Source organism: Tigriopus californicus, chromosome 2, assembly GCF_007210705.1.
Source record: "Tigriopus californicus strain San Diego chromosome 2, Tcal_SD_v2.1, whole genome shotgun sequence".
NCBI classification, from domain to species: Eukaryota; Metazoa; Arthropoda; class Copepoda; order Harpacticoida; family Harpacticidae; genus Tigriopus; species Tigriopus californicus.
Window position 1 is genome coordinate 11,820,484 of NC_081441.1, and position 27,892 is coordinate 11,848,375.

A 27,892-nucleotide genomic window follows, 5' to 3' on the forward strand; every position below is an offset into this window, starting at 1 on the left:
GGCCAAAGAGGTTATAATGGTTTTTTTCAGGTTTAAGCTTTTTTTCCGAGGTCCAAGAATCTCTTATAGGCGAAATGGATTAGGTTTTAGTCTTAGATTGCACATTAAGGTACATTTTTTTATTATTTAGGAGCTTTTGTCTTTTTAGAAATATTTGGCTGAAATCTGACCATGATAAGTTAACAGTCATGAAATATTGGCCATCTAACTTTAAGGAAAAGTAACTAACATATAGCTGCATTACATTTTACCGATGTTTGCTTTCAAAGTATGATGCAAGCAATAAAAACCTGACCAGTCGCTGTCGATTTTAGCTCGAGAGAAATCAATGGTGTATTGTAATTGTCTCATTATAATTCGATAATGTTAGAATAATGCTAATAATCAACAACGCTAAACTAGGAACACACAAAAATCATCTGGAAAAAAGTCACAGCAAGCAAATGATGCGCTTGTATACATGATCTTTTCATCCAAAAGTTCAACCCATATTAAACGCTAAGACTGTAAAGGCCCCAATGAAACGTGAAAACCTTTGCGTGAGCATGAAATATATTTTTCATGATTTGAACAAGGTTTTTCAAACCCAATTCAAAACTCTTTAGTTTTATTTTCAGGCATTCAGTCTTTTTTCACTTTTAGTAACGATCTTGACAAGTATTTTTCCATCTTTGTTTTCATGGTTTGAACAAAGTACGCAAGTGGCAAGCATTCCACTGGTTTGACGAGAGGAAAATCAGTGCGACATTTTGAGGCTAACCACGGACTTTCAGAGATTTGGACTGCAAACAAAAGCAAATATTTCTTGTCTCCTAAACCATTCACTTTTTTTCAAAAAATCAACCATTTCAAATAAGCAATTCATACGACCACATGATCTTATTGAATAGATGAACTTGGCCAAGTTTTAGCCCAAAGCGATGCTTACGGAACTCGGGATATATGTTCAAAGTTATCTAGGAAACACTTCATAAACTTCGAATTTTCGGCAGCAAGGAATAATATGGGTGTTTCTCAATTTTTACTTTTTTTTGTTTCACCTAGGGTTTGAATTAAAACGTAGACACCTAGGAACATATAGCAAATAAAATATCAATTACTTACCCGACAGTCAAACCTATTTACTTCAGGTTGAAATTTTTTCAATCAACTGACCTGATTGTCACCAGTTCCGTCGATTTAACCACTTGAAAGTACTTAAAACACAGAAATATTTCAGACAAGTGATTGACATATTTTTTGAATGAAACGTGAACCTGGGCGCCTTTGATGATATTCAAAACCATAGCATTCATGATTCAGGCTAAAGGATAAGGTAGGGCTAAGAAAACAATAAAAGATAAGCAGAGGCCCAAACTAGTCCCAGCCGCCTAAGGCTGCCCAAACGGCCCATGACACGCTTTCGGTCGTTGGCGGAAAGAACATTATGAAATAATTATGAAATGACCCGAACCTTAAAAATCATCCCTTACTCGAGTTAAATCTTACTCGTAAGTCTTAATCAGTTATGCAGTTGAGCATAAAAGGCTGACGTGTTTCCGGCCTAAGGTTGCGTGACTTAGATACCTCACGCCGACCAAGTGCTGCAATTACTTGGCAATTGGGTCCGTTTGTTTGTCAATATATGAGCGGCGGCAGGCGGCAGGGTGGTGGATCTATGGTTCGAAAGAGATGACTGAATCAACGGACCCAAGATCTCCGATACAAGTCAAAATCGCTCAGACTATTTCTATAGACGAAAGAACCTCGAGTTCGTCCTGGTGCATGACTTTAGATCCCTTTGGATGGCCTATGTTGTTTGTAAGTCACACGTAGATTGTCTGCTCCATTGGCATTTCTGCAATCAAAAGGTCACACTGATTTGATTGACACGGTCCTTTGAAGTGGGGAGAGGAAACGTCGCAAAGAGGATCGAAGAAGATTGTACACAAATACAAATACATACATCGAGCTCCTTGTTCAAAGCTGCTTTTCAAGGGCTAGAGACTGGCTGTGTCTGTCCCCGTCATCATCATCATCATGACTTTAACAGAGAATTGCTCGGCCTTCCTGCCGAAAAAGACGTGCCTGGGGTATCGCATTTCTGATCATCAAGGCCACTTCACTTTACCCCTGGATCGGGATTTCTCGCGGAGGTAAGGCGGGCGGGCGGTCGGTCGGTCGAGTAGCCAGCCGGCCGGCTGTCAATCAGTCAAGCAATTGCTGCGGTACTTTTAGAACTCTCTGGTTCGCCCTGGTTCGTAGCCCAATCCAGTCCCGAACTTGAAATTGCCCCTTACTCAGCGCTGACCCATGAGCCACTTAACTAGCTATCGATCCCTCGTTCTCATGCCACTTGTGGCTCTTTCTTTGACAGTGCTTTCATCCAGAGCCTGGCCCCGGGTGGCTTCACGGTGGTGGGCGTGGTGGGCAAAGGCGGGGAGCGACCCGGGAAGGGCATACGAATTTTCGACACGCTCACGCAACGCGCCATTTTTCGACTCTCCCACCACAGACACACCCAAGTAAGCGATGAACTGAGATTCTGTTTTAAGTTTGTGTGTTTGGAGGACAGGGACTAGCCAAGGGACAACTCTGGTAGTTTGATTCTCTAATGGAGCGACAATGATCAGGAAAGTCTGGATTGGGTTCAAGAAATCCTCACTCGCTCGTGAAGACACAAAATGTGGGAAATGGAACCAATTTCATTCCGCGATCTCGTGTCCAGTACCTGAGACCCTGCTCCAGTAAATACTGACCAAAAGCATCAAGCAGTATGCCTTTATGCTGTTGTGCTAATGTTGGCTTTTGGACATGCCACTCGTGAACAATGTATGTAGACCAATCAGGAAATCAATCAAATCTCCCTCAATTTACAATGATTGCTTTCACTTTGGCTGCGTTTTAGTGAGGTCTCTAAGCCAGACAGATTAAATCTAAAATTCGCCGGATTTATGCTTAAGGGATAAATCAATGGTCTTATCCACGTGATCATGGTTCCGCCGAAACAGAGCCATTAAAAATACCATGGCATCATCGTCTAGTGCAGTTGACCGATGATGATAAAATGGAATATGTTCCATCATGGTGTGTTATTTGATTTTTTCTCCCGTTAGCCTGACGCGCCTTCTTCCGCTTGTATTCGCGGCTTCGTGGATCGACGCTGCCAACGCGTTTACTTAGATTTGGAGGGTATTCAAGACATGAAGGCCCTTGTGGCCGCAGCCCAACACGCCGAAGACGTTCTTCAAACCCAAGTAAGTGAGAAATCCGAGGCAGTTCCTCAATTTTCTTTTGTTGAAACATCAGCCCTACCTAGATGCCACACTATCAAGGGGGTGAAAATGTCCTACGATGACCATTTTTGTGGACATCAAGCATTGGACATGAAAAATAATGAAAACCCTATTAAGCCACTTTTGTGTTCATGATGTCCGTTGTCAATTTAAAGCCAAGGAATTCCAATGGAAACGTCCAGATTTGTCTTGCTATTTCAAATGAGCCCTAATGTAGTTGAGGGATAGTTTTGATATTTTCTTTGTTGATAGATGCGAGGGTTTTCCAACAACGAGGATGGTACTGTAGTCGAGGAGGGGAATCAAATCAAGCTCTCTCTCATGCTAGGAAATTGCGCTAACCGTTACACCACACGTTTCCGCCCCGGATTACTTGACTCACTTTTAGCTTGTGCTGTACCTTTATTGATTCGAAATGATCTGTCGTGAATTAATTGCTGGAATATAGCTTACCAACCGTTTTAGGGCTTTCACGCATTTCTGTCTGAGAGATCGCTCGAGGGATCTAAGCTTATGTTACTTATGTTCCAAATCTGCCACTTGATCATCCTTTATCATCCGAATCACACCATCGATCTCAGCTACGTTCAGCTATTCCAATCCATCGAATCCGTCAGGTAAGACTATGGCTTTACTACAAAAACCGGAGAAAAGCTGATAAGACGAATGTGCGTCCTTCTCATGTAGAACCAAGTTACAGTCCAGCTTTTCGGATGCACTCAAATCGATCCCTAATTTGAACAAAAATTGGTATGTGTACGGGCGGCAAAGCCCTCCTCGAATTCTCTTCTTCTTTGGAACCGCCCCCGTTGGTGAGTCCGGTGAGATCTTGGGAGTATTTTCAAACGTCAAATAATGCCTCGCTGCCTATCACATAGATTTGAGGGGATCCCGTGGGACTGCCGGAATTTTGAAGAAGGATGGAACGATTTCCAAGCACCCACCTATCAGAAAACTCGAGTTTTCCTTGGAAGATCAAATCTACCGAATCTTTCGAAAAGCCCGATTAATCACAAATAGGTTCGGTTTCGAATTAAATGTTACTTGATCTAGTTTACTTTGTCACGTTCAATGGTATTTTGCCTATAGTTCAAATAACTTGTTCAATGTTCCGGGTCGAGATGGATTTGTATACGTGGATAATGGAACGGACGCGAGCTTTGGGGATGAGTCTTTGGACTCGATCAATGCCTTGCAAAATTTGCTGGGTAAGTACAAGCCGCACAGAATTTACGAATGATCCCATACACGGTAATTGTGACTGAACGTGGTAGATCAACCTCTCGAAATTCCGGAGGTGCGCGGACCCTTCAAGCCGTATTTCTACGAGGAAAAAGTCCAGGAATCCCGATCTTCACGTTGTTTCTCGCAATTCCTCGACAATCATCTTCAATCCATTCCCACTAAAGGAACGGATGCTGAAGGCAATCTGGGCGGCTTGGAGGTGAATCGACGCGAAAGGTGGAAGAAACCCATACATAGTTTAAACGATAGATTTGCGTAAATTATCTTTCAGCTACCCTCGATTCATGTGTGGTTGGCCACAGTGGAGGCCTCGCTCCAGATGTTCCAGCCGGATTCGGGGTTCCAAATCCGAGGTAAATCCTCTGAGATTTCCGAGCGAGCTTCCTTGGCGCTTTTGAGTTACAACGATCGGGATATCCGATTCTCGGAACAACGTTGCTCCAAAGCTCATCCATTGGCATTCAATGCATATAAAGAGGGATTGCCACAGTATTTCACCCAAGATTTTCACAACGCTAAAGTAAGTACGCATACTGAGTAGGGTAATGAATGTGAAAGCGACCAACTGTCCGGACCGTTTCTAGTTTGCAGTTGTCTCCACTCGCAATGATAACATTTTTTATCCTCAATCTCTCTTCCTCTCAGCCAGAGAAATGAGACTAATGAAATGTAATCAAATCAATAACAAATTGGAAAGAACGTAATTGAAATGCAATTAGATTACAATTGAAGAAATGTTGAAATAGTTATCAATTACATTTGGATATTGAGCAATTGCATTTTGTAGTTTTAAACCATCAGAATTTATTGCATGTTAAAAGCATTTGACAGTCTGGTGACAGAAAACTTACTTGTTTACATGTATGGCGGACGCAAGGTCCGCCATGTCAATGAGTCATGAGATGGTAGTTGAGTGGTTTATTCCATTGAGATCCTAGCTATTTATACATATTACAGATGAGCTATCACTTGAGCAAGCATACGCTCGCCACACATGCTGTGTGAGGATCCACGTTTTTTCTTCAATGAACCAGTGTCCAAATTACGTAAAAATGCGATGTAGCCTAAAAATAGTGGAAATCTGAAAGTACCAATGGAATCAAAAAGTAGGTTTATGCGGCGTAAAACGTGTTGTGTAAGATTTGTCCCTCGATAAAAACTAAATAATGAGCGTTAAAATTCACAAATCTTTGATTCGTTTTCTGGCCTCAACGAGCATTTTTTAGTGTTTTGGACCAAGGATTTGGCTTTAAGAAAAATTGTGCCACGACCAACGCTGACAATGTTAATGAGGAGATATGACTAAGCAGACGTAATTTTCAACTGAATGGGGTGGGGTGTAAAGTGCGTTGAGACCAATGTGGGAATTGAGTTTGCTCCACATATGCTGGTAATTCCAATGCTTTGTCGATTTTTCCACAGCTGATGCAAGCCATGTCCATTTTCTCGGTTCAAGCTCGAGGTCCTTCGACTAGCAAATACGCGGAAAAGCTAGCAGAAGATTGTCGCGCATTTTGGGAAAACGGCCGACAAATGTGCGAAGAGTAATTTTCAACTGAATGGGGTGGGGTGTAAAGTGCGTTGAGACCAATGTGGGAATTGAATTTGCCCCACATATGCTCCTAATTCCAATGCTTCGTCGATTTTTCCACAGCTGATGCAAGCCATGTCCATTTTCTCGGTTCAAGCTCGAGGTCCTTCGACTAGCAAATACGCGGAAAAGCTAGCTGAAGATTGTCGCGCATTTTGGGAAAACGGCCGACAAATGTGCGAAGAGTACAGTTTAACTGGCAACCCTTGCAAACAACGATTACATTACATCCATGGACAGGAACCCTCAGAGCCTCCAATGGAAACATCCGATGAGCAAAAAGCAAAAGTAGACGACGACTCCGGATGGAAGCGACGGCGAAGTACCAACAAAAAGTGAGTATTTCGAATGGGAATGATTGAGTGCTGATTTGCTTTAGTACTAATGCGGGAGGTTTTGTTTGACCAGGACTCTGCCTACCATCCACCATGAGTCCGGGCTGACCTTTGTATCGGCGTGCAATTGCGGTAAACGTCAAAGCAACCGATCGGATCCTTTCGAGTTGATTGAGGCCAACTGGAGATTCTTCTCCGAATGTGAGATCGAATGCTGTCAAGCCTTGGTTCATTTGGACTTTCCCGTCTGCGAAGCCAAGGCAAATGCTATCAGGTAGGCACTTTGAGAACAATTACCTGATTTTTTCGTTGAGGACTAATGCCCCTACTGATCTTACGCCTTCCTCGAAGGTATGATATTCAGAGCCCAATATTTGACAAAAAGCTTTACCAACTATCTATGTAACTATGGTCCAATGCCGCCTCTATAAAGCAAAAATTTCTGCTTGAGAAAGAGGTGTTACTATGCTACCTCCTTATGCCATTAATGTCTTGATTTGTGAGAGGTTCAATAAAAACATTGTATTTCTTCATGTATCTCGATATTGAGATCTTTTGAGGTCGTCCTAAAATTACTCTCTTAGGACTAGCATAGTTGAAGCGCAAAGAGGGTTGGCCTTGCGAAGAACCAAAAGTTTTTCATCGGCATTTACCTAGAAAATTGTCATATGATAATTCTGAAGACCCATAATCTAGGCCCACCTAAAGAAGCTTATTTTTTACATTTGTCAATGAGAGGCCTTGTGTTCCATTGCAACAATCTTCAAGTCACAACAAATTGAGGACGGGCAATGATCTTTGGGTTGTACTTGTATTAGTTATTACTTTGATTTGTCGGTCGATTTGAAGTAAAAATGATTGTGAAGAATACGACGAATGGAAAGTTGTTCCTTGCAATGCATATGACCATACTCATAGCTAGTTTCCACCTTTAATGTGAATATAACGTGATATATGACCATTATCAACTTCGAACACGTCATCATTCATGAACATGTACAAACTAGAAAGAAAAACTAGGGTCCACTGAACAAAAAAGATGCGCATGTTCTCGAGCAATATGGAGGCGCTTCCGGGAGATCATCAATATCAATTTAGGCGGCGGAAAGTTTCGCCGATGAGTTACTCTTGCGCGGTTTGAGGCCTCATATTTGAGATGCTCTCAAACAATTCCCAAGTTGCAATGCAAGAACGAGAGCAACAGACCTCTCTAGCACAAAATAGCAATACATATTTGATGCCTTTCACCCGAACTGCACCGAACGGTCACATTTCATGAGCATAATAATTTTGACACTTTGTTCTTCTTTTACGAAAACTCCACCTCGTCACGAATATAGGGCATGCATGGATGAGACCATGGTTGTATGGTTTGGGTGTGTGCGTGTGAGTTGTTGGCGTTGGTGTTGGTAGTGGTAATGTTAGTAGGAGGTTGCATGCAAGATGCAGATAGAAGGAGTGGAAGAATGGCCAACCGGAAGGAGAGGGAACGACTCTACCTCCCTACGGATGATGTTTAAATCTTTGTACCCTTGGTTCTAGGACAAGTGCTGCTTTATCATCCTCGGCCTTGCTAGACTTGGCCTCCGATCCAAATGCTGTGAAGACCTTGGAGAACTTGGAGATCAAAGACAGTGATGAAACCTCAACAACTAAAGGCAAACCAGACTTGCCGTCTACCTCGGTTCCACCGTTCCAATCTTTGGCTGATCTGGCTCAAACCAACCAAGGTAAGTCAGTAGAAATAGGGAACGAAAAAACCCTTTTCAACTCGCGGTTCGCTAGAGTGTGATTTAGGGCCATTTTTGACGCAAACCAGAATGTTTGTGGGTCAATCATGTAGATTGCTAAGTTCAGAGGATCGAGGACCAGGTCTCATAATGTAAGATAAATGATGCAAAACAAGCTATTGTAGTTGCACAATTTCAAACTTCAAATTTAGAGTGAACTAACAATATGATGGTGCAAAAACATTATTGCTGTTGATTTTTCTTTAGAAAGTGAGTGCATGCTGTGTGATTGAACGTGTTTTTGCCCTTCGACTTTCGATGCAATATATCCTTTTCCAAAGCCGTCTTGACGTTCTTTGAAAATTTTCGAAAAAGACTTGAAGGTGCACATTCACTCTTTATTGATGAAACTCACCCAAAAAAAAACTTGAAAATTGAGATGATTGGGTGTCTTTAAAACGACAAACAAATAGTGTTATTTCTGAACTACAGATTATATAGCTCTCACTCTTAAAGTTTTTTGACACCTAAGCGAGCTGTACGTTGGTTTTGTTATCCCGCTTCAAATATTTCAATCTTGTTCCAAAATCTGCTTCTACCCTTTTGTCTTTGGATCTTTAGAAAGATCTGTCACTTCTTCAACTTGGAGTTTTATCTCGAATTGTTTCTTGAAGATTTCTCCCTCTTCCCTTCTTTTCCAATCTCCTTCCCACTTGAAGAAAGTTTCATTGACAAAAGTTTTGCCAATCCTCTCAGACGTAGATTCTTTTGAAATAAATTATGATTTCGTGTTCAAATCTGTTGAATTCTGCCCCTGGGCAGAGGAATGGAATTGTTTCAGATGGGTCCGTTCATTCAATGTTTCTTTGTCATAGGAAATCGGCCTGGTGTCAATTTTGCCGATCCAATTTCATTTATGCTTACCAAGACCACGCCCACCGATCGATTACCGTTGTTCCCTTCTTGGTCTTTGATTCAATTGGGATCTTCGCATTTGTACTCGCATTCCTCTGGTATGAACCAACCTGGATTCCTTCAAGGGTCCAAATCATTACTCCCGTGGGATGTCCCTCTCAAGAAGCTGGAATGGAAAACCGTGAAAGAACAATGGCCAAATTTGGCCGAGAACGCCATGAAAAAACTCAATTTCAATCCAAATGCCATTGGTAAGTTTTCATTATTGTGAAGGTGGAGGAGGCATACCTGGTTGGCTGGTTAGTTTGGTTCACTTAGGTGGTTCGTCTTAGACAGTTTTCACGACGAAAGTGACACAAATTTGTTTTCAGCTTCTTCTTCATCATCCTCTGCTACCTCTTCTCCTCCTCCTCCTTCTCCTCCTCCTCCTTCTCCTCCTCCTCCTCCTCCTCCTCCTCCTCCTCTCTAGTGTCTTGAGAGGGGCACAAAAGAGAAAAAGAAGGAAGGAAATGACATCTCCATTGCATTATGTTCCATTGATCACAAGAGAAAAAGAGTAAATGGGGAAGGGAAGGTCGTCTCACAGGGTTCAAAAAACTCTTGAAAATTGAACACAAACATTTCAAACATTATTTCGGCGAATAAGAGATTGCCCCAGGCATGAAACAAGTGTTCAAGATATGGTTTTTTCTTGTGAAATCAACCAAATATCGTGTCTTCCTTCACCTGTTTGCTATTCTCTTACTTTGCTTTAGCCATATGTAGCAGAAGTTGAGTCCATCTTGAAATCAGGCTCCTCAACTTGGAAGCCATGTTAACCGTAAACATTGAAAATTCACAATTGCAATGACAGGGGAAAAAACCATTGTGTTCGACAACTAAAAGAACCCCGAACATTTCAGACTTGCATGCCAAATACTCAACGTATTTCGAGAAAAAGGATTATTATGATCGTATCCTGTGACAATAAAACAAAATTAGACGCAATGTAGCGAAAAAACGGGGTATTTCCAAGTGTAATCAATGGTGCACACCAAATCAGTCTGTCGGGTTTGTGAGTTCACTTAGTCTGAATGAGCATATAAACATTTCCGCGTTCAACCAATACGTATTCCCAAAAGACATGAGTATGCCAATGAATCAATAGCCAGCCTAGATAAATGACCCATTATCGAACCATCGTGGGAGTGCGCCACTACAACGAATCTGATCCATTTTATGTCTTGTCCCCTTACAGGAACCGCTATGGGCATGACCGTGAAAGTTTTTCTGGGTTTTGAATATGAATGTCCACGCGGGCATCGCTTCATGGCCTCGGCTCCTGGACAAGCTCTAAAATCCAACCCTAGCGGTTTAAGGGAAGCCGCTGGGAAGGTATTGGCCTCCGACATGCCTTTATTCATGACTTGTCCTGGACGGTAAGACGAACCACACCTTTTTGTGCAGGGAACGACAATATCGCTTTTGGTTGTGGTTGCCTACCTACCTAGCTAGCTTGCAAACTTGCATACTTGCTTCGTTCAAATACTTGAGGTTGATGACCCAGAGGAGAGGCGGTGTCCACTCCAACGTTCCGTAGCTTTCAGGTCCTTGAAAAAAAATCCCACTTCAAAAGTGACTTCGGCAGGCGCTCCTCAAGTCCTGGGTTGTACTTATCGGGCCAAATTGCCCAACCTCACGTGGCTACAAGTTGGACTACCAATTGTGCGTAGTTGCCATAGACATATATGTATATACGGTATATACTCGACAGTTCATTATATTCATTTTTTAGTCAAATAATGCTAAGGGTTCTTGGAGTGACAGTTTCTCCATGGCTTACCTCTTCTTCCATTTGTTATCTTGGGGACGAAGGAAGAGCTTGCGAAGAAAAGAATGCTTTGTGTCGCAATTCACTATTTGAAAGAACCGTTGAAGGTCAAAGCCTCCATTTAAAGTTTCGAATTTCTTGTGCCTCGGTACCAGAAATATTTTTTTGCTCGCTCGTCATCTTGAAAGAAATGCCACATCTAAGCAAAATTTGAAGTAATTGATGGAGATGGACGTAATCAATTAGATACTATCATGCAGAATCGAAGCGAATTTTTCACTAGTTCCGTGCTAGTGCTCAGGATGATTCTTTTAGAGTAATGAAAGAAACATCCATCCTGTGCTGAGCAAACCTTAGTATGAATTTGTGCCATGTCTCGCAAATTTGAAATGGAGAAGTTTATACCTCTTTGATGTTTTATGTGATTTGGGCGGCCAATTCATTTAGTCAATGCACTCTGATACAATGAGATTCGAGTACGCAGACTCTGAGACATTCCAAAGAGTTGATATTTAATGCAACAAAAATGTTATTCAAAGCTGATAATGGCTAATTTAGAACTGAAAATAGTCTTTCCCATTGTGGCCTTTTTGTTTACTTATTATTTTGCTCGTTGGCACCTAGACCACCTTGTGATGATATACAGGACAGAAGTTGATCAAGCAGGGCGAAGACAACCTATCGGTATGATGGGATGCAGGCAATTCGTTGCCTAATCCACGGACTTCTAGAGATGTGGACTGCGAAAGGAAGCAAAAAATTCTTATCTCCTAAACCGTTTACTTCATTCCAAATAAGCACTTGATACGACCACAAAATCTTGTCGAAGAGACGGACTTGGCCAAATATGAGCCCAAAACAATGCTTTGGAAACTCAGGAGATGTATCCAATGTTATGTAGTAAATAATACATAAAATTCTAATTTCGGCCTGCTCTTGGTCAGCTACAGAAGCTTTTGTTAACATAACTTTGAAACGAACTACTTTACAAGTAAATGATATAAAAATGACCCGCCTTAAATTGATGAAATCGACATTCTTTATTTTACTACTTTAATTCAAAAAATGGCTCAGAGTCGCTTTGACCCAGAGCAGGCCCATTTGGCGGGAAGCTCGTTCACAGTCCATATTTCTAGCAGTTCGTGCCTGATCATACGAGCTAATCGATGATCTCTCCTCGGCGATTGTACGGATATACACCTTACATATAGGCACTTTGAATTCCAGCATCGGGGTGTGTCTCCCAGCCCAATTAATGAGGATTCATGTGGTCACACCCAAAGCTCCCATTCATGTAACACTAATGCCAGAAGTTCAGCCCGCTGAAGATGGTCCCGTTTTTCATTGTGGTTGGAAGGAGCCGAAGAAGTTGCCCCATAACAGTTGTTGGGTGTTACGATTGCCGTTCATATATTGCGGTAAGTGGAAGAGTTGAGCAACAGAACTCAACCTAGATCGCAACGCAGATTGCCCGTAGTAGGTCATTTGTTCACGCGACATTTGTCCCCCACGTGTATGTATCCAGTCACAAACTACCTAGCATTTGTTCGTCAATTTGTTTGTCCCGAACATATTTGTTCCCAAAGGCGTAAAGCGGAAAAAGTGCAATGAGGGTGGCTGGATTCCAATTGACTTGTTTTTTAGACCAGATTTGATTCACCAAAACCACTCAAGCAAAAAAGAGATTTGGGATTCAGAAAGAATGTTGTGACATTTGAGTGAAGTGATAGCTATATTTCACCGAAACTAAACCTTTTTAAGTGGTAAGTATTTTAAACTCGAAACCAACTTAAGTGGTCCGTAAATTCAATAGCGAGATGCTCAAATCGCCGATTGTTGATTCTACGTAGTGACCTGGCATGATTTACCGCTCTAACATGGCAATGCCTCAAAGAAGAAATTGATTGCATGAACTGAATTTCCATATATCATACATCCTTATAAAGGAACAGATTTTGTTGTAAAGTTAAAATGAAATTTCAAGCATCAAACGAGCAGCCAGAAAACAGTACAAAATTTAACAACTTTCAACTCTCAAAGAATAGCAAATCCAAAAGCATCATTGCTTTAAAATGGAAATATTTACCAGCAAATTCTTCACTAAAATAACCTCCCTGATTTATTATCGAACCTCCTTCCTTACCTGCCTGTATGTTTTGGCCAGTCGACCTAACCATTCACAAATGGATGATTAAATTTCCTGACGAATACATTTATGAATAAGAAGATATGGCAGATATAAACGAGAGAAATTACAAAACATGGAAAACTGAAGCCTGTTTAAGGGAGAATGGACAAATGGACTTCATCAAAACTATGTACATCTATAAAGAAGACAAATGTTTAAATAAATTGGTGCTCTTTCATAGCGGATAACATCAATAACTGAAACGCGAATTTCGAACAGAATAATAGCGAATCAATATTTGATGATCTACTATTCACTAGTGATGGGTTTCGATCCGGAAAATCAGCTATTTAGCTTGAAGAACCACTGGTAAAGCTCCCATTCCAACGAAAAAGGGTAAAGAAATGAAAAACCAAGATCAGGAACGAGTTTTAAAGCAGCCCTGGTTCCGAGACCTAGAACGAGGGTCGCGTTTTGCCACTGATCTAAGGAGTGTTATTTTGATATTGTACACTCTTCAGTTTGTGATGGGAGCCCTAACCGAGGACCTTTAAGCTTCTACTTTAAGCTGAAAAGCTGACCTTCCGAATCGAAACACATCACACTTTTTCACCCATCCTTTGCAATGACTACAAGCTCTTATGTTGCTCCAAAAGTTTAGATCCTGATCATACACAATGGTATAACTTACCAAAACCAAAAGTGGCATTTTCCTGGCTCACAAAACCATAAGGAACAATTTTAAATTTTTTGCTTTATGAATTCTAGCTCAGATTAAAAAAGTACACGATTAAAAAAGACAAAGAAAATATAAAAAACTCTCTTACTGTTGTGCGAATGAAAATTAATACTAATTGTCTGGGAATTTAGGTTAAGATATAACCGGGGCATTTTGGGGCTAAAATGCAAGAAAACGGGACCACTGTTTACTATGTAACTCAGTATTGGTTAAATGAATTATAAGAAGCTAAGTGGGCTTAAAAATTCCATTAAATTGATTCTTTTAAGTTGTGCTTTGCGAGCAATTTAAGAGAGTCGTTGATGTCAAATGTTTCGGCGACCATGTGTACCGGGGTAACTAGTTCGCGTATAAAAGGTTTTTTAGGAGATAGACGTAATACTAACAGATGTCAGTAGAATAAATGACGCATCGTTGTTCCTTTGCTCCTTAAAAACTAGGCAATGATTCATATATTGATTTGCTTTTCGTTTAGGTGAAAATGGAGCTCATTTGCCGCCTCAAAAAGAGGTCACGCCTCAAAATGCGGGTCGAATCCTCAAAGGAGTGATAAATGTTTCAGAGGACTTTGAAGATTTTAATCGAGGCAAGTGATTGTGGAACGTGCTGTGAGCAGATCCCTGCTTGCTTGCTTTCTTGCTTGCTTGTTGGCAACGAAGGGGCATGCGGAATAAAGTGAAGTACCACTTGGAACAAGAGGCTTTCTGTGATGGAGCATGTGGTTCCCAGAAGAAAGGAAAAGGCCCGTTTTTAATTAACTCCGGGGAATCCACTAGAAGATTCCACGGTAATTACAGTAGTACCCGTCTTCTGGAGTAGAACGACACCGAGTTGTACCCAACGATTTCCAATGTACTTACCTTCCCAATTGATTCGATCTGGAAACATGACTTGAATAGAATAAAGCAGCATTTCCGAGACTTTTCTTTTAGTCCTTTTAAAAAAGGAAACCTGATAACTTGCCGTTCCTTTTCTGGCTTGGCATTTGAAGGACTTGAGATTAATACAGAATACCTTTATTGCGACTGGTCATATCATGGACTAAAGTGGTCTAAAGAAAGGTAGGTATATAAAGGATAAGCAAATGCGGTATTAATATGAAGCACCTCTAACTTTGTTCTTGTAGTGGTTGTTGTTTCAAAATAGCGTCCTAGAAAGCTTAATAAAGATACCAGTGCTTGCTTTTTTAATTTTACGGTTCAAATTCCAATAAAACATCCTCCGAATTTTAAATGGGAAGAAAATTGGGCATTAACCCAAATTTCACGGGTGAAAAACAAAAGCTTTTAGTTACCGAGGTAGAATGTTTGTGATTTGGAGCATGGAACACTGAAGTTCCTGCTACAACAGTACAAAGTCAAAGACGTAGCCGTTTTGTGGTATAATCTCGGGCTTGACATTGAGGGTTGAGTGTTTGTATGTATGGCTCAATTTATTTTCTACTTACAAGACGCATCGCTATTGAACTCAAACTTTGCATAACTTGGTTGCCTCACTGGTTCTATCAACATCAGTTTTTTCCATTTTTGTGGACACACTTTTGCCAAACACTTTTCCCTCGTCAAGGGACTTGCAAGCTATCATTGGTGTAAGGAACTCGGGGATAGCATGGTTTCAAATGAAAAAGCAAAATTGGGTGGAGAAGTGATTCAATAAACTAATACAACAACCAATTGTGATCTTTAAGTTTGGATTGGGCTTGGTTTGTCCCGTGCCTCTTTGGCTAGGAGAACTTAAACCTAAAGGCCTATTTCATTTTTAAGAACGAACTTGTACCATCATATTTTGTATCCATTTCTTTTTACCGGAATACAGAAAAATACACACAACCACACGCACTCTCATCTGTTTGGGATCTACACCAAAATTGAGGGAACTTTGCAAAGCGAATGGTTGGGTGTTTGGCATTTGTGATAGACCTAGAGGGATTCAATTGAACCAGATAGCGTTTGGGCGTTTGAGCCAAAAGGTCAGGCGAGGTGCCAGACAGCAAAATTTAGCACTTATCTGCAATATCCACGTTCAGCGCCGAACCCTGACATGGTAAGACTGTGGTTTGTAGTCAAGAAATCTCTTGATACGAAAAGAGCAGCCATATTGGGTGGTGGTCGTGCTGTAATTTACAATATACACACACTGCATATTTACCCACGAAATTCCTTGTCCATTTCCTATAGTGGTATTCTGAGTCTTTTTATCTGTGACGGAAGGAAAATCCCGAGCCAACGCCAGATGTGGCCACGTTCGAAGGATGGAATAATCCAATAGAACCCAATGGATCAACAAGTTCAGCGTTCATGGAGGAGCCTCAAGCTCACACCAACTCCACCATCAAGGCCTAAGTGCTTAGGCTCTGTCGCAAAGTGTAGGGTAATAATAATGCAATGGTTTTTCATTGCTCGATGTGCCCATCTTCAGGTCTTATGTGCAGTCCCTTTTGTTATTACCATCGCCAAGCTCTTTGCGTCTTGGACATCTCAAAGCCTGAACATCAAGAGAACCAACCTACTAGAGAAGAGATTTGGAGGTTGCCGATTGATTCATTGTCAATATACCAGGGGTATCTGAGCCTCAAGTGTCTCAGCCAGTTTACATTGACGATGGATACTACGGACGAGGCACTCATCTGTAGCATTTGTGCCTCTTTGCTGGGACCATTTGGTCAAAATATGGAGTCACATCCATTGCTCGAACCAAGTAATTCCAACGCATCACCGAACTTTTAATACGGAATGTCGGACAGGATCTTAATGGAATTCCTCTCTGAGCTCTGTCAGAAGCCTTCTGTTTGCAATGGAAGTCTCTCGCTTGTTCAAGTCTGGAGCGCTGTCTTTTCTTGGTGGTCTAATGTAGGTGCTCCGCGCCATTAAGAGCGAACGACCGACCAACCGACCGACCGAATGAGCGAACGAGCCGAACGAGCGCAGCGCTCACTTGGAATTGAGCCCAAGTAGGAGAGGAGGAGCACGAGGTAGAATCGGAGACCTTTTCTCTTTCATCTTCGACGAAGGAATGTTCCAACGAGCAGCTCTGTTTACTCGCCACAGAGATTCGAATCTTGAAGGCGAGTTCCGTTGTTGTTTGTGGCAGGCATTCCGGTGTTCAAGAAGTAAAGGCCAGACAGATATCTGGAATGGGGAAGAGGCGAAAGAAGACTTAGCACAACTTGATTAAGATCATCAAGTACATCCCCGTCAACACCAGCTACTTCAACTAAAACTGTAATCACAAGAGAATAACCATCAATTGCAGCACAATGCTAGTAAGAGTCGTCAGTCGCCAGCCACGTGGTAAATTCGTTGGGATTTTGACTCAACTATTTTTGAAGTCCCACTGAAGAATAATCGCATTCAGCCCCCCTAAACGACGGTAAGGTTTGTATTTGAGTGATAATAAGTACGCCCTATATTTAAGATGGACCCTGGCTAGTCACTTATTCCCCTACAGGACGATACGGAATTGGCAAAGTGCGTCTTCTTATGCCGAACCGAAAAACGCGTTCTGATATCGAACTTTCGCTAAATGTGGATAAACGGCATTGAATATTTGTTGACTATCAACGACAGAAAACGTTAGAACTGATGGAATGATTCCCCTACAGGACGATACGGAATTGGCAAAGTGCGTCTTCTTATGCCGAACCGAAAAACGCGTTCTAATATCGAACTTTCGCTAAATGTGGATAAACGGCATTGAATATTTGTTGACTATCAACGACAGAAAACGTTAGAACTGATGGAATGATTTGTCTCAAGTTGTGGTTTTGTTCGATTGTATGTGCTAGAAGGTTGGGCCTTACCAGGTCAGCCAACCTACTTATCGTCACAGATATCTACAGATCCGGCTTAATGCTCAATTTGCTGGACAAAACGTGCAATTGATGGGAGCAGAAAGGTTGTGCCTAAAAAATGGTTGAAGCTCCTCACAACGTTGACTTGAGTTCAATGTGGATCAAAATAGCTTACTGAAGATTCGCAAAAAACTTCATTGTTGATTTAGAAAAAGGTCTCAGTCCTCATTTTCAATATGATAACAAAGCATATCTTGTTTGATGGTGCAAGAATAAATACAAATCATGAAAATATGAATCAAATACACGAAGCATAACAGAGCACATGAGCGAGGAAGCAGAAGCAACAACAGGCCTGTTTTCATAAGTGGGCTCTACAAGTTTTAGAAAGAGAATGCGCAACCTCTCATGTTCGCTTATAATGTATGTTTACCATATGAATACTCATGCTAAGTTCTTATTCAATACATAAACTGGTCTGGTACTTGGTCGTCAATGAGTTATTACAACACGGTAGGGAAGAACTTGAGAAACTTCTTCAACCATGAAGAAGTGATAACTAACTGATATCCAGTGAAATTTGATTGGAAGTTGTTCCTACCAGTCAGTTGCGTAAAATTAACTTCAGACCAGGTCAATTTTAAAGGTGTTCTCGAAAAGTTTGCCTGATGCTACCTGAGAAAGATGGCTCTAATAACTCTGTGGTTATACATGGAGGCCGCTGGAGAGGAAAGCTCTACAAAACCTCCTAGAAGACGTTCGAGCAATGAGTTACATCCTAATCAGATGGATGCTCGCTCAGAGGGTGCTTAATCAATTCTTATTTTCCAATCAAGTACCCAATTAGGAGGCAATGCAACGCTCAAACGTCTTCTAGCGAGGTTTCAAAAAGCTTTTCTCTCCAGTCCTGGCGGAGTCCATTGGTTATCATATCATCATTAGTCCTGCTCATAGAAAAGCAAGTAACCAGAATGCTTAAGCACAACAGGAACTGTACTGGATGAGCATGTTTTCAGGGCAACTGACGCTGGTTAGCAAGGGTCAATGACATTTCGTAAAATCTTGCTTTAGGCAAGTTGAATTAGTCCCATGAAACATTTGTTATTCTTGTTTTATTTTCATTCCTTTAATGCCATAACTAAAGCTGTAACCCCAAATAAAAGGAACTACCGTCAGTATTGACAGGTTACTAGCAGAAAAAATGGGAAACTTGAAAGGCATTAAATAATGCTTTTCAAGTGCAGTGTGTAGTGCTAAAATTTTCAAGAAGTAGTGGAAAGGACAGACGCAATTTTTAAACACTAAGTTAGGGCAAAAAGCGCATAAGTGGTTTAAAGGCAAGATATGGAGACTCTAGGTATAGGGCTTGTCAAGTAGACGTGTTCATGAATATCTGACGTTATTCCATGGTGTAAAATCAAAGACAACATGCCCAGCAAAATCGCACTGCACATGCATTGACTTTTGACATTCATTTCATTTTACCTGCTTTTCTAAGCAAATAGCATTGTAGTATTAAGCCAGTTTGATATTGCTTTCACCAAATTTACCAAACATGTTCATTTTGTTGGGTTTTGTAACACAGCTCACTCAAAATCACTCAATTATTGAAAATTCGATGGGTGCATGGTGCAAATTGACTGTGATGTTTGTCTTAGTTCTCCCTCCCCAAAATGCCCAAAATCAGGCTGCCGGATCACATTTTTCCTTGAATTTCATGCACTTGACATGTAGGCCTGATGTAATGTTGACACTTTACAATCCAGTGCTTAGAGTGTGGACTGAGCATCAAAATGTTCCAGAAAAAAGCTTTATGACAAGAATCCCATCAAGGACTGCTCTTGGGAGAGAAAACTATGAGACTGTTGGGACTGTAGAGCGTTCAGAGATGGTATGAAAGGTATCTGATACTGTACTTCTGCAGAAGCATCCATGAGCTTTGTCCCAGCCCAGGTTTTAGGATCAATTGCAGTGACCATAGAGGCTTAATGTGCGTTTTGAGAGCACCTTCAAATCCGGGCTAGTTCAAACAATGAAGTTCAGCCCAGCCCTCTTTCTTCTCCGGCTCCTTCATTGTTTAATTTGCTGCCCACAAATATTTGTAGGGAATATGTAGGTGTTGATCCCGTAGCATCCTTTGAGTCAGACTTGGACAATTTTTGTATCCAAATACCTGATAATAATCAACCCCACATTCAAGGGCTAACCAGATTCGCCAACTCTTAATTCATTGGTGGTTCAAATATTATATGACTATAAAATCAATTAAAATTAACACCTTTTTATTCCGTGAACTACTGAGGATCGCATTCTCAGTGGTGGTAAGGATGTCCCCCAAAAAGAGAATGTAGCTTGTGGTCTCCTTTTCCTCCTTGACAAAGGAAGAGCTTGTTTAGCGTCCCATGTGTTGTCTCTTGTGCACAATGTATATTGTGCAAGTACTGATTGCGTTGTGCTAGCCTGTTTCTCACCCATTTCCATATATAGTCTTAGCGCAATTCCAATGAGTGCTCTCGGTCATGGAGGACGTAAGCAGTGGAGCAGATAGCTCGGTCAAAACTCAATCGTCTTCTAGCGAGGTTTTGTAGAGCTATGCGTTACCTCCTGATCCTATGTATTCCCGCTGAGAGAGTGCTCAATGAGTTCCATCTTCATGTTCAAACACTCGATTAGGAGGTCACGCAAAACTGAAACGTGTTCTAGCGAAGTTTCAGAGAGCTTTCCACTCCACTACTGCCGTACTCCATGTCTCAGTCCGACATTCCAAAAAGAAAATAGGAACCCTGAAATATTCCAAGGAGGATGTATAAAAGCCTCTACCGGGGAACTAAAAGCACGCTTTTAATTTGTACTGTGTAAGCAAAAGTCATGCTAATATTTTAGAATAATCATCTTCATTTCAAATACACCCATTTATTTTAAACATTCTTCTTGGCAATTTTACTTCAGGAGAGAAGAGAATCAAGAGTAATGTGACATCAACACTCACGATTAGGAATGTTTCCATTGGCAGATTAACAGTGCACCAAATTGCTATGGGTGGGCCATTCGAAATTTCTTCAATTTTGAGTGTATTAATAGAAATATGACGTTACACAAAGTACTCAGAAGACGAAAAAATAGAACAGATGTTTACTGAAAAATGGAGGCTTTCATGACCAATCGGTAACTGGGCCATCGAAGTGTATTGACAATCCTCATTATGCCCACTGTCGAAAACTTGGTCACTCGAACAAGTTTGACAAGTCTCAAGGGGGAAAGTCAGCAAGCAATTAGACTCAAAGGAAAAAATGTTCCCTCGCTTCAACTTTGAAACACTGCAGAAGGTCCACGAGCGGTTTTTTCAGAACGTTTCATGCCCCATTGAAGCGTTCTAATTTAGAGAGAGGGCGGAGTTCCTAAAGTGTTCCACTTAGTTTCTTTTTGAAACTAAAACAGCCAACACTCAGCCATGATACTCAATCAGTACCATCCTTATTGGTGGGAATCATAAATGTAACGTCATTTACGTTACTATTTTGATACTTGATAAAGGAATAGTATTTGAAAATCTAGGAGCACAATACCAGAAGTCCCTCAGTCTCAAACTGAAGCCACTAGGAAGTCAAAGACTTGAGCTTCATAAGAAGGGCTGTAAAAAAGAAATTTGGCACTTAAGCTCAAAAATGCCAAAAAACCGTGGAAATAATAAACCAGAAAATTTGAAAAAGATCAAATTGAATCTTCAAATTGGAAAACTAAAAAAAGGCAGAGCGAAGGCTTATGAATAAAGTATTATGCTCTCAAATTTTAGTGGAATTTGGGCACGCAATGGTTGGCTTAGTGTCACGTTGGTAAGTTCTTACTTATTTTTTGCCCACCTAATAGCGAATTTCAAGAGCTCATTGCTTTTGACACAGATGTTCGATTGAGCTCAAAATTGGCGAATGCTTTCTTTGTCGACAAAAGCCCAACTTTTGCGAATGAAAATGCCTTCAATTCATTTAAGTAAACTTATTTTCCCCCTCTTTACCCTGTCTGTCCAGTGGTGACGTCGTCCTTGGCTAGCCAGATCCTCCAATTCTAATTTGTTGGCGGAACAGATATCATATGAACTACTGTTAAGCGCATTCCCAGTAGCGATAAGCAAGTCCACAAAAATACTCAGATTTATCTTGTTCCTCAGTTTTGTGATGTCGGACGAAATTGGATTTAAATCGCATTCAGTATTGTCAAAGGATCGTTAATCTAACATATATTTCCACTTGTTTGTCTGCATGTATCGAATTTGAAGTTCCTTGCTATTTCTTATTGAAGTGTTGAATTTGAATTTTCAATGCTCTGTGTTATTAGTACATAACCTTTCAATTTTGTGGTTAATGCTTGAACATTTTTTTAACTGAGTAGAGTTTGTTTTGAGTTTCGTTTATACACGACCGACGTCTTTTAGGTTCCAAGAAAGGCTTTGTAAGGAGAGTAAAACACTAAGGTTAACATTCGGGCTCTGACCTTCATTTCGTCAATTCCATCGGATTCTATTGGATGACTAAAATTCGGAGAAAATAAAATCCCAACGTGTCTTTTTACCATCTTTAGTCTAGTTCTAATCTTCATCTACCATTTCCAAAAGCTTTCAAAGCCTAAGCAATAACATCAGCGGTCATTTCATACGTCAAATGCGTAACCTTTTTGCAACAACATCCTTTACAGATTCATCCATCCAAGTCAAGAAGCATAATAAGAGCTGTCACTTCGTCTCTGTACAAAAGTCCACCAATAACCACCCACCAATACGACCACTCTCAAATTACCAATTCGATGGTGGATCTGTTTGTCTCATTTTGCGTGGCTTTGTCCGTGTCTACGACATTATGCACGGTGGGCGGGATTCTGTACTGTTTGTACACATCCATGGGGAGCCACAACTCAAGCTCGTCCCAGGTTTATCAGACCATTTGCATCGACGACGAGGACATTGAGACCTTTATGGACCCTGATTACGACTGACGGAGCATCACGTTGCCACACATCTACAACAGCTCGCCGCAATACATCAGCACTGCTTGTGGAGTAAGGTAAATTCCTTTGTTCTCTTCCGATTTGCTGATTCATGCCCGTTAAAAGAGCTTTCATATTGATTGGAGAAAAGCAAACAAAGCCGACATATTTGCCCTTTAAAGCGTGCCTTGGGAAGCATTTTTAATTCCAGACCCCGGGGGCGGGGGCGAGAGATTCTTCTCTGAGTGAAAGAAGCCAGGGGATAAAAAGTAAACTTCTTAGCTAGTGCCACATGGCAACGTCTTATCTGAAATACCACATAGGAGAGGGAGTACTCACATTACCACCGCCTCCAACCGTTTTAGGGGAATTTCAATTTGTTCCGGATGACGAGGTATCAAAAGGCCCCCAGTTCCATTCCCAAGGCAGTTCGTGTTCCCAGAGAATGTCAAAAGCCAGATGTATTCGCTTCCATCTACGTACAAATGATGGTGCATACATACGTACATATGGGTGGTGGCCTTTGGGGAGGCCTTGGTCCCTGGATACCCATATTGGCTGGAGGCAACAAATGGCTGTCAATTCAATAATAAAGTGCAGAAGGAGATCTTTGCCCACTACTCTCGGGAAAGTGTCCGAATTCAAGGTGAGAGGAGAAGAAGCGCATAACTAACTGACCCTTTAGATGGGCACAAATAATACGAATGCTTTGGGATTACTTAGCCCTGTTTCATTTTGGTGTTGAAAGTGCTTACAAAGAAACCTGAATTCATCTTGATCTCGCTCTAATGTACGAGTAAGAGCAAAGAGAAAAAGAGAGCGGAGTAAAAAAGTGAATATCGTTTCTTGTTTCCATTATCACATAATCCTGGCTTGAAGGTTGGAATCAGCATTGCTAAGTCACCAACGCCGTTGGAGTCCCAATTCGAGCTCAAAAGTAGCCATTTGGAAGCCTTTAGAGCAAAGTATGGAAAGTAACCAACCACTTGGAATCCAATTTCAGCGCCAATCTTGCCTTTACATCATGTAATTAGTCGAAAAATAAATGTCTATGGCTCACACATAAAATGAATATTTGGAATCAAAGCAAGCAAACATATCATAATCACTCAAATAATCATGAATGTTGGAGTTTGAAAGGTAGCCATTCTGGGAAATCTTAGTCTCTGCGAAGGCCTGCGGGCAATGCTGATGGGAATGACGGAGCACCACGGTTAAACAACAGCCCGCAACACTTGTTGAGAGTTTTCCCAAATGCCGCAAGTACTAACAACGATTTTCATGAGTGCAAGAATGAAAGAAACAACTTTCAGAATATGAATTAGGCTCCTTAGTTACGACAAATATTGCTGAATTTTGATCGACATATATCGAGCTTACAATTTTCTTGCTCTAAATGCTCAGAAATGCTCTAGATAACTCTGAAAGAGATTGTTTTCCAAGGCTTATGATATAGTTTTTTTTATTGCCCCCAAAAAGACATTGCAACATGCGACTAACTAGTGCAACTTTGAAAGTTGTAAAGTTGAAATGGTGAAGGCAATTATTTTCAAAAAGCTATTAAATTAAAATCAGGAGCACACTGTTTTAAACGGTATTGAATTTTACACTTATGCAATGTTTTATGTTAAACGTGGAGGAGACGGGTCAGGTAGTGGTTAGCAAAGTTTCCTTATACGAGAGAGGTCCCCGGTTTGAATCTCCTCCCTGACCCTCCAAGGAAACTTTTAGACGCTAACCCCGCCCATATACAGAGAACCAAACTGAAACGGACACGACACTGCTTATCGGAAAAAGTATAAGGACCATGTGTTGGCTGGCTTCGTTGGCCGGGCGAGGTTCATCCCTCCGGCCCTAGCAACCAAATCCAAAAAAAATCGGTTCTATTTTCGCTGATTTTCTGACCACCAATGGCCTCGTTACAATGAACTTCGATACCCAGCCGCAAAGCAAAGTGATTGTTACTTTCCTCGATTATTTAAAAATAGCTTCTCTTAAAGATCATGATTTGATTGTGACTGAACGTTGATCTATTGCCATACCTTTTTATATTAGGTAGTCGATTTAAGGTGATAATTGTTACCATTTTGTTCAGTTTTCAATCACAGTTTTTTGTTTCCTTTGATTTTGCGCGTTAATCTAATGCTAGGATGTGTTTGGGTTCTTCTGTCAAACTTTGATGCGGCATTTGATCCACTATGGCTTTCATGCCTTGCTTGTAGGTATAGTAGTAGCTCATGTGTTCGATCAATATCCCTAGGTGGATTATGATCTCATGTGCCCCTTGAATAATGCATTGCGTGGAAACTTTTGTAGGCGTCGTTGAAAATATGGTAGAAGGACAAATACGGAATGGCATGAAATGAGGAGACGTGTTGGAATGCGTGATCAGACTTTGTGAACGAGCATTTTCACAATTGTGTTGGCGTGTTTTCCCATTTCAAGATCCAGTCACATTCTTCACCCTCAAAATAGTTATAGACTGGTCGTTGTTTTGCTTCTCACTCCATAAATAGCAAATGGAATGAGAGCACTTGACACGATTACGCTCACTGAATCGCTCCCTTCTACATAGATACCAGGAATGCCAACAAGTTCGACTTACTGATTAATTAGTCTCAAGGTAATATCACCAGGATTAAAGAGAAGCCAGGGAACGCGGTCAATTCTTCAGCAGTTGTTCCATCCAAGGAAATGTATTGCGTGCATAACAAGCTGTCCAAAAAAAAATCCCTAAACCATGGAACACAGGTTGGCTTTTTGTTGTATTTGAGTCAATCTTGGTCAACCATACGCCCCCTTGAAAAGGCCACTTATGCTTTCAAAGTTTTCCTCTTCCTTTCATAAACATGAACCTAGCTAGCTGTGGCCAGGATAGTTTATCGTTGGAAGGAATGTGTTCGTCGGCGTGTTTCCTACTCTCAACACTGTACACACCCTGTTCCCAGTTTCCACGTACTTAAAAGGTTCATCTACTTTGGTCTCTCTGATCTATCTTGGCTCATTAAATCATGAACGACCTCATAAATGAGGGAATGAGGGAGCTAATTCGCCAAACCGCAACATGCCCCACTTCTTCTACTAAACGACCGCATCAAAAAGGATGGGAGGATCTGACTGACTGACTAACTAGCTAAGCCCAAAGTGTTCCTTTGATATTCCAGATGGCGACTTGACAGGGGTTTGCACTAGCGCCAAAGACCTCAACCTGGTGGTGATTCTTGGAATCATTGAAGTTGGCGAGGATCGTGGCGGACAAACGCTCTATTGCTCTAGTGTCTACATTGGTATGTCCAATATTTCTTTTCCCCCGTCTCAGAGTTTCTTGGGGAGAGAGCCTAGAACGACCACTTGATGGTTTGGAACCATAACTACGTAGCACAAGTACAATCTCTTTATTTGTATTTGTTGCAGACAAAGGAGAAATTCTCTCCGTTCACCGTAAACTGATGCCCACTTATGACGAGCGGTTGGTCTGGGGACCTGGAGATGGCCATGGGCTTCAAGTTCATCCTTTGAAAGGATTCCAGATCTCGAGATTGAATTGTTGGGAGAACTGGGTGGGTGGGTGGATCGTATTTGATCGTTTTCGTTTTCAACTTTTTAGCTGGACAACATTTTCTTATAGCAATCCCTGACTTGGAAGCCCGACGTTACAAATATGTATCTATTCTAAGTGATCAACAAAATACCCGACCTGAGCATTTTTATTCGTTGGACGATCATTCTCGACTGCCTGCATTCAAACAGGATGTTTCAAAGTTTTGAAATGCTGTCGATCTACTTGCCATAGTTCCCATTCAGCGACTCCCCTGAGTAGTGAAACCCAAACTGTACCTAGTTTTACTGTGAAGTTCCCTGAAACGGAAATGCATCTCAAAGATGTCTAAGCGAGGCACCTTCAATTTGACTTTTCTTGACACTTTACGAGGCCAGCTTAGAGCACAACTTCGAGAAAAACCAATAGAAGGACACTCACACAAATCGACAAAAAACATCAAGGGGAGCGCGTGTGTGTGGGGGGGTCTATTCTCTCTCTTTTTCTCGTTCTTTTTCTCTCTTAGTGCTTTTTTGTAGTTGCTTGAGAAATGAATGGAGACCAACAAAACGGATACTATTTGATTGCAGATGCCACTTCCTCGAGCCTCATTGTACGCGCAAGGTTCGAATGTTCACTTTGCTCATTGGCCGGGAAGCGTGGGTCTCACTAAGGACATCACTCGTTTCATCGCCATGGAATCCAGGTCGTTCGTAATCTCAGTGGGAAATCATCTCACGCCCAACGAATTCTGCCCAGAAATTCCTCACTTTAGCCTGATTAAGGGATCCAGGTAAAACAAGATGAAGATGATGATTGTGATAATGATGAAGACACGATGATGATGATGATTGTAATAACGATGAAGACAAGATGATGATGATGATGATGATGATTAGGGCAGGCCAAAACTTGCATCCTGCAAATTTGGCAAAAAAAACTTGCATATACCAGAATGTTCTGCAAAAGCCCATTTCAGCTGATAAAGCAGCAATAAATTCTGTAATTGAAATACTGCAAAGAAGCTTAGACTTGTCTAGCCTGGGTGCAAATCAGGATTTCCCAATTGGAGAGGGGATGCTCTACCAATATGGTACCACAGCCAGCCTCTTCTCCTCAAGTACAGTAGATTCAAATTATGGTGCTAAGAGGTATTATTACAAATGTTTTCTTCTCCTTGACTATTGCTTGATTTGGAAGGCAAAGGTAGCCTTTACAGCCCTCCAGAGCGAGTCGATGCTTACATTTTTCACAAGTTTATTTGCAAATTTCTGTGCAAGTTCAGATGAATCTTTATGCAATTCTTTTTAGCTGTCAATATAGACCATATTTGTATGCGGGTTTTGGCCGGCCCTCAAGATGATGATGATGATGATGATGATGATTGTGATAATGATGACGACAGTTTCAGCATTTTATCGGTAACATATGTTCTATTGATTTTTTTAATTGAATGAAACCACAACCTTCCACTCATGATGCTCGGGTGACTACTTTGGCCAGTTTATAAGTGTATTTTAACTTTCGTTTTCAGCGCCAAAGTGTTAGCCACTGGAGGCTCTTGTATAGCCGGCCCTAATGGCAAATGGTTGATTGAGCCTCAGACTTGTCATGACACACTGCTAACAGCGGATTTAGATTTGGAACAAGTTCGAGAGGAGCGTCAAAATTTTGATCCCGTGGGACACTATTCCCGACCAGATGTGACCAAGCTCATTGTGAATCGAACTCGCCAGAGCACGGTTGAGTTCAAAGATTAAACCTGGCATGACGATTTTTTACGGGTTCCGATTAAGAATTCAATAAAAAATAATCTCAA

General features: G+C 41.2%; 2 protein-coding genes across 2 annotated transcripts; both read left to right on the forward strand.

The window, feature by feature from the left end:
* Window positions 1–1,864: 1,864 nt before the first annotated feature.
* On the forward strand, window positions 1,865–14,688 carry LOC131892809 (nonsense-mediated mRNA decay factor SMG8-like). Its single transcript, XM_059242661.1, has 16 exons — window positions 1,865–2,135; window positions 2,357–2,504; window positions 3,096–3,236; window positions 3,741–3,892; window positions 3,963–4,087; window positions 4,154–4,295; window positions 4,365–4,483; window positions 4,550–4,719; window positions 4,792–5,040; window positions 6,175–6,446; window positions 6,520–6,720; window positions 7,989–8,176; window positions 9,052–9,342; window positions 10,329–10,509; window positions 12,129–12,319; window positions 14,244–14,688. The coding sequence occupies exons 1-16, from the start codon at window positions 2,020–2,022 to the stop codon at window positions 14,360–14,362; spliced, it is 2,805 nt and encodes a 934-aa protein (XP_059098644.1). The 5' UTR covers window positions 1,865–2,019; the 3' UTR covers window positions 14,363–14,688.
* An 8,366-nt stretch (window positions 14,689–23,054) lies between these two features.
* On the forward strand, window positions 23,055–27,892 carry LOC131892811 (aliphatic nitrilase-like). The gene is made up of 5 exons (XM_059242663.1): window positions 23,055–23,181; window positions 25,700–25,822; window positions 25,950–26,095; window positions 26,664–26,866; window positions 27,608–27,892. The coding sequence occupies exons 3-5, from the start codon at window positions 25,985–25,987 to the stop codon at window positions 27,831–27,833; spliced, it is 540 nt and encodes a 179-aa protein (XP_059098646.1). The 5' UTR covers window positions 23,055–23,181; window positions 25,700–25,822; window positions 25,950–25,984; the 3' UTR covers window positions 27,834–27,892.